General features: G+C 37.8%; 1 protein-coding gene across 1 annotated transcript in view; it reads left to right on the top strand.

Moving 5' to 3' along the window:
* LOC106870385 (hephaestin-like protein) overlaps nucleotides 1-13652 on the top strand; it is a 65307-nt gene that overhangs the window by 9014 nt on the left and 42641 nt on the right. The window contains exons 2-4 of the mRNA XM_014916428.2: nucleotides 3269-3513; nucleotides 9452-9664; nucleotides 12605-12902. Coding sequence (XP_014771914.1) covers nucleotides 3269-3513; nucleotides 9452-9664; nucleotides 12605-12902 — 756 coding nt within the window. The remainder of the gene's footprint in view (nucleotides 1-3268; nucleotides 3514-9451; nucleotides 9665-12604; nucleotides 12903-13652) is intronic.

Raw genomic sequence — 13652 nt, 5'->3', positions numbered from 1 at the left:
TGGCATGTGTAAGGATTTTCAAGCGAGATCGTTGCCAGTGCCCCTGCACTGGCTCTTGTGCAGGTGGCACATAAAATACACCATTTTGAGTGTGGCCGTTGCCAGTACCGCCTGACTGGCCTTCATGCCGGTGGCACGTAAAAGCACCCACTACACTCTCGGAGTGGTTGGCGTTAGGAAGGGCATCCAGCTGTAGAAACTCTGCCAAATCAGATTGGAGCCTGGTGTCGCCTCCTGGTCCAACAGTCCTCAGTCAAATCGTCCAACCCATGCTGGCATGGAAAGCAGACGTTAAACGACGACGATGATGATGATGATGATGATGTCCCTTGGCTGCTGGAGATAGGTTAAGATAATTATTCTGCTATATGTCCACAAGGCTGAAACACATGTCCACAACTATTCTCTTATCTCCAGACAATATGTCTGTCTTTTTCCTTAATGCCATGTCAACTTTGGATAATTCTTGATTCTTGAGGTTATCTCCCCTTCTCATATGGAACCAGTTTTAATTGCCATTTGGTAATTATGACACATCCTCTCAAGGTGGAGATAGCTTTAATAATTCCAGAATTTATGTTGTATCATATTTGATATACCTGTATGGTATCTGATATACCTGACCAAACCCAAACAATAGTATGTAATAATGATAATAATAATAATAATAACAGCATATAAATAATAATAACATAAACAAATGACACTCCTTCTCCTAGCAGCTGCATATGGTGTAGTGGTTAAGAGCGCGGGCTACTAACCCCAAGATTCTAAGTTCGATTCCAGGCAGTGACCAGAATAATAATAATAATAATAACAACATTGAAAAATACCTAAGGAATAAGAACCCAGGTTTGAAATTTTCCCAAGACACCTGATGAAGGCTCAAAAGTATATCAGCCAAAACGTTGTGTTAACAACAAATAAAATGAGGACAAATATCTGTCAATTGTAAATAACGTAAATAATAAACGCTATTGAGTGAGCCTCTAAATCAGTGGTTGTCAACTGGGGTCCATATAACCCCTAAGGGTCCATGCAACAAAATAGTAAATTGAGGATCTACAATACTATTTTAACAGCCCCAGAAAAAATTTTGCTTTAGATGTATGTATTGGTATTTATTGCAAGAAATAGCTAGATTTCTTTTCCTAACATGTTATATACTTCAACCTACACAAGTTAATGTGGGGATAAAAAAAAAGGGTATTTTGAAAGAAGTTTCTATAAAACTAGTTTTTAAACATCGAATAGCTATGGGGGTCCACCAGAATAAAATAGCAATCAGAGGAGTCTATGGATAAAAAACGGTTGAGAATCCCTGCTCTAAATAGTTGCTAAAAATGCATGAAATATTCACCAAATATCCCTGAGATTACACCCTACCATCTTGAAAACAGAGGAAGAAATTGGATAATATAATTCTAGGTATGTAAATCCCAAGAGAAGAATGGGACATTTGTTGCTGGTACATAAATCTGCACTGTCAAGGTTGACCAGGAGGTAAAACAACAACAATAACAATAATTCATTATGGTTCTATGAGGCACAAAGTAATGAACATAAATGGTAGATGAAAAAAAGTTCCTCACAACCTCGATCTATTTTCTTTTGCTTTTATTTCTCTTCTCTTTTGTAAAACTATGAAGCACCATGTGGATTGAGTAGTAGGACAATGAGTAGAGAAGTTGACAATTCATATTTTGTCATCAGGTACTGATGCTTTATATCAGAAAATCAGAGTTAGATGGAGTAGTACCCATAATCTTTGTGAATGTAGCTGAGACACTTAACTTTCATTGGTCCACCTAGCTATACAGCAGTCCATATAGCTACAAATGACTATTACTTGTTAAGGTTATCTCAACAGATTTTCTGTAGAAGTTATAGCCAGCACTGATTATAGTCAGTGCTGGCTATAATTTCTATAGAAAATCTGTAGAGACAACCTAAACTAGTGATTTAATGGCATTGTTAACTCAGTAAAATACAGTATTGACTTATAAAGTGTTTAATATACTTTGTAATACACTATTGTTGCATAAAGAAATACAGTGTCCCTACAAGTCATTAAGATGAGTATTACTGTGAATGTAGTTGTAAATGATTATTCCTGCTGCCCTACATTATTCCTCTACTCCACACACTCACTCCTGATACCCATTCCTGCCCATTAAAGGTTCATTCTTACACCTCATTACCACTTTCCAGCTCCACCACCACCACCACCTCTCTTCTAAAATGTGAATAATCATGTTGCTCCCCCACAACAAGAAATCCATTCTGCTCTGGCCCTTTCTCTTACACCTTACCCCTCTCTACTCCTTATCCTCTTATCATGAACTTCCCCTTCCTCACTTAGGGTTCATAGTATTGCAAGCTGCATAGCAATGTTCCAAATAGTGATGGCATGAAGACAATACCTGGTACATCCTGTAAAGTTGTTTATGTTATGTGGGGTATCCAGCCATAATAACCATACCTAACAAACACTAGCGCATCATGCAGCTCTTGTATCCACCGGATCCTGTCAAACTATCCAACCTACACCAGCATGGGCATTAAATGGTGATGATGATTATTATTATATAGCTGAAATTGTTATTACAGTGTATTTAGTAAGTGGTTATTGTAGTCTATATACCTTTAAATAGTTATTACCATCTATATAACTGTAAATGGTTCTTACAGTCTATGTGGATGAAAATAGTTATTACAGCCCACCTGGTGTAGCCACCTCAACTTAATTTTTAATCTAGTTGTCAATTATTTTACATCACTAATTCTATCAAAGCTCTTAAGAATGGCATTAACATGACTTCTCTTGTCACTTTCCTTTAGAAGTTTTTATATAACTTCCCTTACCACAATTGCAAGATTTTAATGTAATTAAATCTGTGATATCATTGTCATCGTTTTCATTTGCTTTCCATGCTAGCATAAGCAGGACTGTTTGATAGGATTAATTAGATCTGAGACCATGTCTTTCTCCAGTATTAGGTGTCCTTCCTAATACTGACCACTTTACAAAGTATATTTGGTGCATTTTTTCATAATACCAGCACTATAGAGGTTACCTTGTCATCAGCAAGGTTAGAGAGCCATCTCAAGCCCTGTATGGCTGTTGCTGTTCAAATCAATTTCTAACAATACTGATTACAATTTTTGAAAATCCTCTTAATAAATTTCTAGCATCAAATCCACATAAGAAATTACTACATATTCCATTGGTTTTGGGTTTCTGATATTTATTTATTCATTTTAACAGAGACTACAAAACATTCTTGGAGAAATCTCCAACCAGGATTGGACGTAAGTACAAGAAAGCCATCTATAAGCAATATACAGACTTCACATTTACTCAAGAAATACCAAAACCTGAATCACTTGGTCTTCTGGGACCTATTTTAAGTGGATCTGTTGGACAAACACTCCGTGTCCATTTCTTTAACAATGCCAGTCGACCTTATAGCGTTCACCCACATGGTCTTTTCTACACAAAGGGCAATGAAGGTGAGTTACTCTGAAACTCTTATTAGTCTTTTTGAACAAGAAACTTGTTATTTTGACCTTTGTAGTCTAATGTTTATAAATTGACATGCATAGGTGAATGTTCATAGTTTGGTATTTATAGATTGAAGTGTGATAGTAAGATATTTTCATACGTGTACCACCAGTGTAATGATTTAGTTGAGTTGATGTCAATGGAAAGACCATAAATTCTGTTTGAGATTTTAAATACAAAAATATTCATTTTTAACATTAACAAACTTTGTCACTACCAACAACAAAGAAAAAGTGTTTACACCAAGTTAGATAGTTCAAAGTTTGTGTGGGATGTTGCATTCAAGAATGACAGTAACTGACATTGTGTGATCCTAGCAGCTAGCTGGTTTAGCTGCATCATTGTCACTGTCATCCATTGGTATCCATTCTGTAGTCAAGCAGACACTACTACTGCTGACTGAGAGAGTTCTTTTATAGCTATTTCTTTCAAAGAGAAAATGGCACCAAAAGATGGAATTATTAAGGAGATCCTGTTTTACTGGAAGTTGGTGGTTAGTTCTTGCTGATGTCATCATGTTGTGTAGTTGCTTTTGCATCAGGTTTAGGTTCTATTTCTATGCAGTTGGCACTTCCGTGTCTGAAGAGCTTGTCTTGAACAGGCAATACCACCCCCATAGCACTGCCAAGACTTTTGGAAATCGTCAATGATCCTCAACCCAAAAGTTCACTCAGAAAAGACTACTCAGAATGTTCTCATTAATGCCCAGAGTCAATTCTGTGGGGTTAGTTGTGGGAATAATAATAATAATAATAATGATAATAATAATAATAATAATAATGATAATAATAATAATAATATTAATTACACTGGTCACATATCGCAGTTCCATCAAAACCAGTTATTCTCAAATAATCAGAGGCAGTTTTTTAAGGGCTAAGGAGGAAATGCAGAAGATAATACACCTCCTGAAGGAGAAGAAACCCGCCAATTTTGGAATAACATCTGGGGGCAAGAAGTTTCCAACAACTATGGTGCTGAGTGGATTCATTCAGTGAGATCTGAACTCCATCACCCAGAGGCTCCACAACAGGACCGTGTGTGCATAACAACAAAAGATGTCATTGCACAGGTATCAAAACTGCCAAACTGGAAAGCGGCAGGACTAGACAAAATTCAAGGCTATTGGCTCAAGTGGTTTAGGTCAACACAAAAGAGAATTGCATTGCAATTAGACAATTGCCTACTGAGTGGTGCAGTTCGGTATCTTGAAGGGTGCGGTGCTTACTTTGAAGTGGGGGAAAAGAGTAAATTGTAGGGGCATAGAATTGCCAAACGGAGAGAGAATGGAAGACCCAGATGATGATGGGTACAAGTACCTTGGGATCCTGGAGCTGCACAATATCTTGCATAAAGAAATGAAATACAAGGTCATCACAGCCTACCTTGTGACTGCCATTAACATTTGAGTGGTTGCTGTAGTCTGCTATAATGCACCCATCCTGAAATGGACACAAGCGGAGATTAACCAGCTCAATCGCACTACCTGAAAGACAATGACAATGTATGGTGCTCTTCACCCTAAGGCGAACGTACACAGGCTCTACATGAAGAGGGGTAAAGGTGGACATGGTTGATTAGCGTACAGGAGTGAATCAACAGTGAAAGAAGAAACATGGCAGAATATTTGGTAAACAGCAAACAAGACCTGCTACAGTATGCTGCTAATGCAGAAAGATTTAACAAAAATGAACTTGAGAGTGCTAATAAATTCTCATCAAGAACTGCCAACAGGCTGATATACATTCATCAAAGTTCAGTCCTCAGTTCACCCCCATTCATCAGAGAGTACCACTTTAGCATGTTGTCTAGTTGGGCATTTACACTTTAGTGTGTAATCTAATCTTAACCCTAAACCTTAACCCCATTCCTAGCCCAGATCAGGTTATTTCACAGACTATGTAGTAGACTATGGATACTATGGTAAACCACAAGCTAAAGTAGCACCTATCAGAGTCCTATAAACTATCACAGAGAAGTTTAAGATTGGATATCCTTGGAGTTCAACAAGTTTCAGTCCTCAATCTTCTTCTGTTCATGATAGTCCTACAGCCATCACTGGGGAGTTTAAAACTGGATGTCCATGGGAACTCTTACATGCTGATGATCTAGTTCTCATTATTGAATCTATAGAGAGGAAATTGCAGGCATGGAAGCTAAAGCTAGAAATGAGAGGCCTCAAGGTAGACTTAGTAAAGACAAAGGTTTCAGTAAGTAGGAAAGAAGACAGGATCTTAGTAGCTTTGAGTAAAAGACCTTGTTTGATATACATAAAAGGAGTACATATAAATTCCACATGCTGTACCCAATGTAAGCTATGGACACACAAGACATGTAGTAAAATCATTAGCAGGAAGAGGTAGGCCCAGGAAGACCTGGGCTGAGGTGGTGAGGCAAGACCTTCGTACATTGGGCCTCACCGAGGCGATGACTACGGACCGAGACCTTTGGAAATGGGCTGTGCGTGAGAAGACCCGGCAAGCCAAGTAAGATCGTTGCCAGTGCCCCTGGACTGGTTCTTGTGCGGGTGGCACATGAGATGCACCATTTTGAGCGTGGCCGTTGCCAGTACCGCCTGACTGGCTCCTGTAGGATTTTCGAGCGAGATCGTTGCCAGTGCCCCTGGACTGGCTTGTGCGGGTGGCACATAAAAGACACCATTTCGAGCGTGGCCGTTTTCGTGCGGGTGACACGTAAAAGCACCCACTACACTCTCTGAGTGGTTGGCGTTAGGAAGGGCATCCAGCTGTAGAAACTCTGCCAAATCAGACTGGAGCCTGGTGTTGCCATCCGGTTTCACCAGTCCTCAGTCAAATCGTCCAACCCATGCTAGCATGGAAAGCGGACGTTAAACGATGATGATGATGATGATGATGATAGATTATCCAAAAATGTAAGCTTCATATGTAGTACTGGAGCAGTTCATACTATGTGCACACTGAAAATAGCTTTTCTCAAATGCCCAGATGGCTCTCTGGTAGTTGATAGCTTTTGTTACCCAGGAAATGTAATTAGCAAGAGAGGTGGTTGCTCTGAAAGTATAATGGCTAGAGTGACGACTTGTTGGAGAAACCTCAGGAAGCTATTACCACTCCTAACAACAAAGATTTTTTCCCAAAGAGTAGATAGTATGATGCTTATGTTACAATTGTAATGCTGCATGGTAGTGAGACATGGACCTTAAATGCAGAGGACTTGAGAAGGCTGGAAAGAAATGAAGTGAGCATGCTCTGCTAGATGTGCAATGTGAGTGGGCACGAAAAAATTAGTATAAAGGTGCAGAGTGAAGCTAAACTTAGAATTGAGAGGCCTCAAAGTAGACTTAGTAAAGACAAAAGTTATAATTAGTAGAAAAGAAGACAGGACCCTAGTAACTTCAGAGAGAGAGGGCTTTGTTTGATATGCAAAAAAGGAGTACATATGCTGTATCCAGTGTAAGCTATGGATACACCCCATATATTATACTCAGTGTAAGTTATGGACACACAAGACGTGTAGTGAAATCACAAGCAGACTATCAAAGAACATTGGTTCCTTTATGATAGATGCACTGTAACATACTATGAGCACACCAGAAATAATTTCTTTGAAATGCCTAGATGGTACACTAGAATTAGCTAATCATTTTTGTTACCTAGTAGGTGTTATTAACAAGAAAGGTGGTTACTCTGAAAGTATAGTAGCCAGAGTAAGAAAGGGTTGGAGAAAGTTCAGGGAGCTATTATTACTGCTGGCAACAAAAGTCTTTTCACTTAGAGTGAAAGGCAAATTGTGATGATGTTTATACTAGAACTGCAATGCTGTGTGGTAGTGAGATATGGGTCTTGAATGCAGAGGACTTGAGTAGATTGGAAAGAAATAAAGTGAGCATACTTCATTGAACATGTAATGTAAATGTACATGAATGACATAGTATAAATGTATTGAGACAAAATCTAGGCTTAAGAGGTATCAGATGTAGAGTGCAAGAAAGAAGACTGCACTGGTATGGACATTTAGTTCACATGGATGAGAACAGCTGTATAAAGCCGATCACTTAACATGGATGGAGCCTGTGGAAAAGGAAAGCCCAAGAATACATGGAACAGAATGGTAAAAGCTAATCTCAGAATCTTGAACTTCACAGAAGAGATGACAAAAGACCAGAATGAGTGGCAATACGCATTTCTGAAGAAGACCTGTTCACCTCAATGAAATCAAGTTCTGGTAGCATAGCGTGGATGTATATGTATATACACTCTGTACATCTCTCATCCTCACCTGCAACCTACCCAACATCATGTCATCTCTTTATTGTCCTTTTTCTGTTTACTGTATCATTATTATTATTCCACTGCTCCATACTATCAATCATCTCTTACAACTCCCTTCCCCTTTGCTCATTATGGGGTGGGGTGGGGGTCACCCCTCCTCTCCCCCCTGCACTCACCCACACTCTCTTGTAGCCCCCACCAACCGACACATGCTCCTGTTCCCTCTACTCCACACAAATTTACCCACCTCATACCTTGAAGGTCTACCCTCATATCTCATCACCCCTATTTTTATCCCTTTCCATCTCCACCTAATTACTCCCACCCTCTCTTCTTTAAACACGAGTAGCCATGTAGCTCCTCTACATCAAGAAACCTGTTCTGCTGTGGCATCATCTCTTAAACTATTGTTTTGTAAGCTGCATGGCAACCTCACTAGTGTTGGTGACATGCAAAAAGCACCCAGTACATGCTGTGAAGTGTTTGGCATTAGGAAGAGCTTCCAGCCATAGAAACCATGCTAAAGTAAACAAAGAAGCATGATACAGTCCTTGGGCCCATTGGATCTTGTCAAACCATCCAACCTATGCCAGCATAGAACATGGACATTAAATGAAGCTGATGATGATGATGATATAAGGACAGCTCAAAACAGATGATACCTGGATGACAATGAGAAAATACATGTGAGAGATAACACAATAAATAATGTAAGCTCTTTAATTCCTGCTTGCTACCAAAGCGTAGACCTCTACAGTTTGATAATTTAATGTAGTTAAACAGTTTCTGTTTATTTTCAAAAATTCATAAAAGCACAAGTTTGAATGAGACAGTAATTCACATAAAGGAAAATAGCAATTTTCATTTACAACATTCATAAGAATCAAGGTTTGAGATAACATTTGGTGAAGAAATCTATCAGAATCAAAATAAAACAAACCATTGTCTTTTTCATATTTCACATCTTAGATTAGCTAAACAAGAGTAGACAATAATAGATCTATAAGAATTGGATGAGATATGACGGCTCGGCCATCTCTCCCCAGTTCTTATATTAATCATTAAATCCAGAAATACAACAACACGAGGGATAACGGTAACAGCAGATCAACAATTTATTCTAGGTTGGTGTAGAGCCTTTTCGTTCCTGGGTGAACAGGCATGCCGCTAGAATACCAAGGAAGCTTCGACCACATGTCGGAGTCGAGTTGAGAGATACGTGTTGTCACGACAGCTGCTTGAGAGAAAAGAGATCGAACGCTATTGCTCTCTCTCCACCTGTTGCATTGCGCATGCGTGCTCGGGTACTTCCGCTGACGGCAAGTCCCTTGCACATGCGCAATGGCACTTCCCAAGATGGCGGCCAATGGCGGCCACACGCGCCACTACAGATCCTTTGGGTAATTATTCTGGTTGAGAACTGTTGAAGAAAGTGAGAGAGTTCTGAGTTGAGTTCCTTAATGTAACCAATGGATGGCTGAGCAGTACTGCTCTTTCATTGGTTCAATAAACCAATGATAAATGAGGATAAACAACTAAAACTTGAGTTGATTGCATGCCAGTTGCTACATGCATCTTTTTGAATAACTTTTATTGTTTTTTTATGTTTTTATCAGTTTTTTTTTTTTTTCAGGAGCATTATACAGAGATGGTACAAAATCAGCTAAAAAAGCTGATGATAAGGTTCAACCTAAAACTGCCTTCAATTATACTTGGATAATTGAACCCTTTGATGGCCCAACTGAAGATGATGCTGATTGTCTCCCTTGGATGTATCACTCTCACATTGAACCAGTTATGGATATGAATGCTGGCCTGATGGGAATGTTGATTCTCTGTAAAAAAGGTAAAGAACATGATGTATGTTTTGTTTGATTAGAATGGAAAACATATTTTTAAAGATCTCAGCATCTTTTATCACTTATTAACAAACATTTGTTTAATTGGTAAAATTATTTTTAATGAGATTCTAATTGGCTGAGTCATTAGGATATTAACTTGGTGAAAGAAAGAGGAATGTCACTACATGATATCATATCACCATTGCTATACCATATCTTGAGCAATGAGATGCTACACCAAGAAAAAAAAGAAGTTAAGAGAGTCATGGTTGGAATGCCTTTGACTATAAATGTGTTCAGTCAGGTCCACTTTTAGGATTAACAAAAACTACAACAATCATAATACTTTGTTGTATTATCAAGTAGAAACTACCATTAATAGTTCTATAATAAATGGCTCCACCCACTCATGTTTCTATCACCATCAATGATTTCATTATCACTAGATTCATCATCTTTACCACCTCCACTAGCCACCCAGGCAATGGTTTTATCACCATTAATTCCCACTCCCTACATGCTCCACCCATTGCTGGCCACACTGCTACTAACTCCACTACCACTACCTCTACCACCTCCACCATCATCACCACCACTAATGGTTGTACATCCAATGATTCCATTATTACCAATACTGATATCATCAATAGGGTGTACAGCATTTAATACTATCCCAAGTAAGGCAGTTGTGCAAAGTATCCTGTTTACAGTTGTTTATAATTCTTTTTGGTTAAAGAAAATAATTAACTGAGTTGATGTCCAGTTGACAACAAATCTAAGAAGATTTTAGTTTGTATCCTGTCATTGTGGTGTGTTGTATCTATGGTGAAGACACTTGGCTCAGGTGTCTTCTTAGAAGATACTACAGGTGGTATAATTTACTGTTGTTTCTAGTAAAAGCATATTAAAAACTGGTAAATATTTCATTTGCATTGCCAAGTTCAATACTCATCACAGGAAAAGCTAACTGTGATTAATCAGAGAACAGCAAATTATCTTTCATCCCTTTATGTTACACAAAAAGCCAGCATCCTGTTAATAGTTTGACTTCTGTGACATGAACTGTGACAGCTCTGGCCACGGAGACACAAGCAGATGGTTTGACAATCTGTTCAGGATGACCTTGGCAAAGACTTTACCAGGCACTGAGAGCAGTGTAACGGCCCTATAATCATTGCAGTTGTGGTCTCTGATCCTCCCTTTCCTGCTCTATAGTTGTGAGACTTGGACACTGTCCAGGGCCCTTAGGAACCACATGAACTCGTTTGATGTCAGGACACTTCACAGGATTATGGGTTGCCATTGGTCAGATTTTTTATGCAACTAACGACTCTACACAGAAACTGGGATGCATCCTGTTACTTGTATGATTTGGGAGTGCTAACTCAAACTGTGTGGCTATGTTGCTTCATTTTTCAAGTTAAACCCTGCATATTGTATCCTTTTCACTGAGGACTTAGTTGGATTGATGGCTTGTGTTGGTCGACCATATGCACATAGTCACAGCAGATGAGGAAGTATCTCATGGAGATGGAGACTAATTGGAACTCTTCTCAACAGGTCACCTGGGAGGGCTTGGGAATATACTGACAAATGGTGAGTGCAGGAACACACTTCAATGGCATATGCTCTCACATTCGACCTGACCTCCTAATGGTACTAGAAATCAAGAAATCTTTATGACTCAAAGAAGAAATTAGCAATTCTCTTGAGACATTTCCTAACCTCTTCTATATTTTATATCTTATCTCTACTTTAACCACTATTGCTTATGTTCATCTACATATTCCTGAAAGTTACTATTTTCTTCTTTCAACTCAACTCTGGATTTTAGCATCATTACTCTGGCTACTGACAAACACACTAACTCTACCACTAAGCTAACACCATTATGCAAACTGCAGCCCACAGAACTTTCTGAATGGCATACCCACCTAATGATGAGCTGTCACATGCTGCCTACTTCTTGCCCATGCCTGATTTAAACATACCACAATTTTTAGCCTACCATCAGTGCTGCACCATGTCCATGGGCAAAGCACATAACTCAAAAATAGCCTAGTCCACCTAGTTACAAGGCACCATGAATATACATAGTTCACTACTGTGAGTAGCAGAACTATGACTGATATAATTGGTGTTTCTTTAGCTTACAATACTGAATTAAAATTCTGCCATAAATATTTCTTGAAGAAGGATAATCTCTGCTATGCTAACTTATCTAATGTACACTGTATAAAGTCAATATTTTCAAAATGTAAATCAGTGCATTTGACTTATTTACTGTATCCACTCATTTGACTTATATTCTATTTACTGTATCCATTCATCACCCACCTCTAAGCTAGCTCTTTTCCTTTATTCACCTTATCACTATCATCATCATTTCACTCTGTCTATTATTTATTACCTCTATACACCTTTTCTCTATTCTTGTTATTTGAGGCAATTGAAATCTCATGTCTGCTAAAGTAAACAATGAAGCATGATACAGTCCTTGGCCCCATTGGGTCTTGTCAAACAAAATCTGTTTTGAAATTATAATACATGACTGTAGTTAACAATGCCTCAAGAAAATTAACAGGATTATGGCATCTGCGAATTCAAAGATTTAGTCTTTGAATTATAATACTAATAAATTCTATATTTATCCAAATCTGCTATAGCCATTGTTCATACGGAGTATACTTATGATTACACCCACCCCACCTCTCTTTTTCTTACAATTATCTACTTCTCTTAATTGCTTTTGACTTACAACTTCCATCAAATAACTTTGCCAGCAGTAGCCAGTAGCTTCTGATTATTTATACCAAACTCACATTGGATTTAAAAAAAAACAAAAAAACATGCTAATTCCCTAAGTTCTTAACAATTATGCTCTTCAATTACTCTTTAAAACAGTAACACCTTAACCACAGCTTTATTTTTACCTTACTATGCAGATAAAACATACAATCCTGAAAACACCCAGCATTTGTTGATGAAAGTTATGGATGAGAATTTAAGCTGGTACCTTGAAGAAAACATTCAGAATTTTTTAACTGATAAGGTTGATCAAGAAGATGAAGATTTCCAGGAGAGCAACAAAATGCATGCCCTAAACGGCCTTATGTATGGCAACTTGAATTTGAAAGCTTGTATTGCTGACAAAGTCACTTGGTATTTGATGGGAATGGGAAATGAAGTGGACATACATACGCTTAATGTAAATGGTCATTCCTTTGAATATAATCATCACAGGTAAAACCATTTTCTTTCTTACTGTTCTCAGTTTCACCTGACAATCAATGAGGTGCATAAAGAATTGAGCTACTTTTCTCTCAAAAGTTCTGATTTCAAACTGATCATTTAGCAATGTAGTTATTGCTTGACAGATAAAATTCTTCATTCTAAATACTAGCTAACTAAAATAGGTGATAATAGATACCACTCCAATTTCAAGATTACTAAGAAGCAATTCAGAGATATTCATTCATCACCCACCTCTAAGCTCTTTTCTTTTATTCACCTCATTACCATTATCATCATCATTTACCTCTGTCTACTATTTATTACTTAATAACTGTCAACACATATATTCTTTTTTCCAGATTCTTGAGATCTTTTACTTAAATTTTGACTTGTCATCGATTTTCTAGAATTCTTTAAGCACAATAACAGGATTATGGCATCTGCAAATTCAAAGATTTATTCTTTGAATTATAATACTAATAAATTCTATATTTGTCCTTTGGTAATGTCAGTTATAAACACTTTTTTTTTTTTTTTGATAACCATAAAACCAATTTAGCTGTGTTCAAAGTTTGAAAGTTTTTTTAATGTTGAAAGTGTATAATAGTTTTGTTTATATTTTTTTTTTCAAAACCTTTTCAGCTCTCTATTGATGCTATATGTCAGAAACTTGAGAGCAATCCTTTGAACATAGATTTCAATAGAACTGATAGCATACTTTGTCAATTGGTGTTTATAATTCATCTGGACTCATATTTT

The sequence above is a fragment of the Octopus bimaculoides genome, chromosome 2 (genome assembly GCF_001194135.2).
Source record: "Octopus bimaculoides isolate UCB-OBI-ISO-001 chromosome 2, ASM119413v2, whole genome shotgun sequence".
Lineage (NCBI taxonomy): Eukaryota > Metazoa > Mollusca > Cephalopoda > Octopoda > Octopodidae > Octopus > Octopus bimaculoides.
The sequence above is the reverse complement of the archived record's forward strand: the minus strand, read 5'-3'. Positions and strand labels throughout refer to the sequence as shown.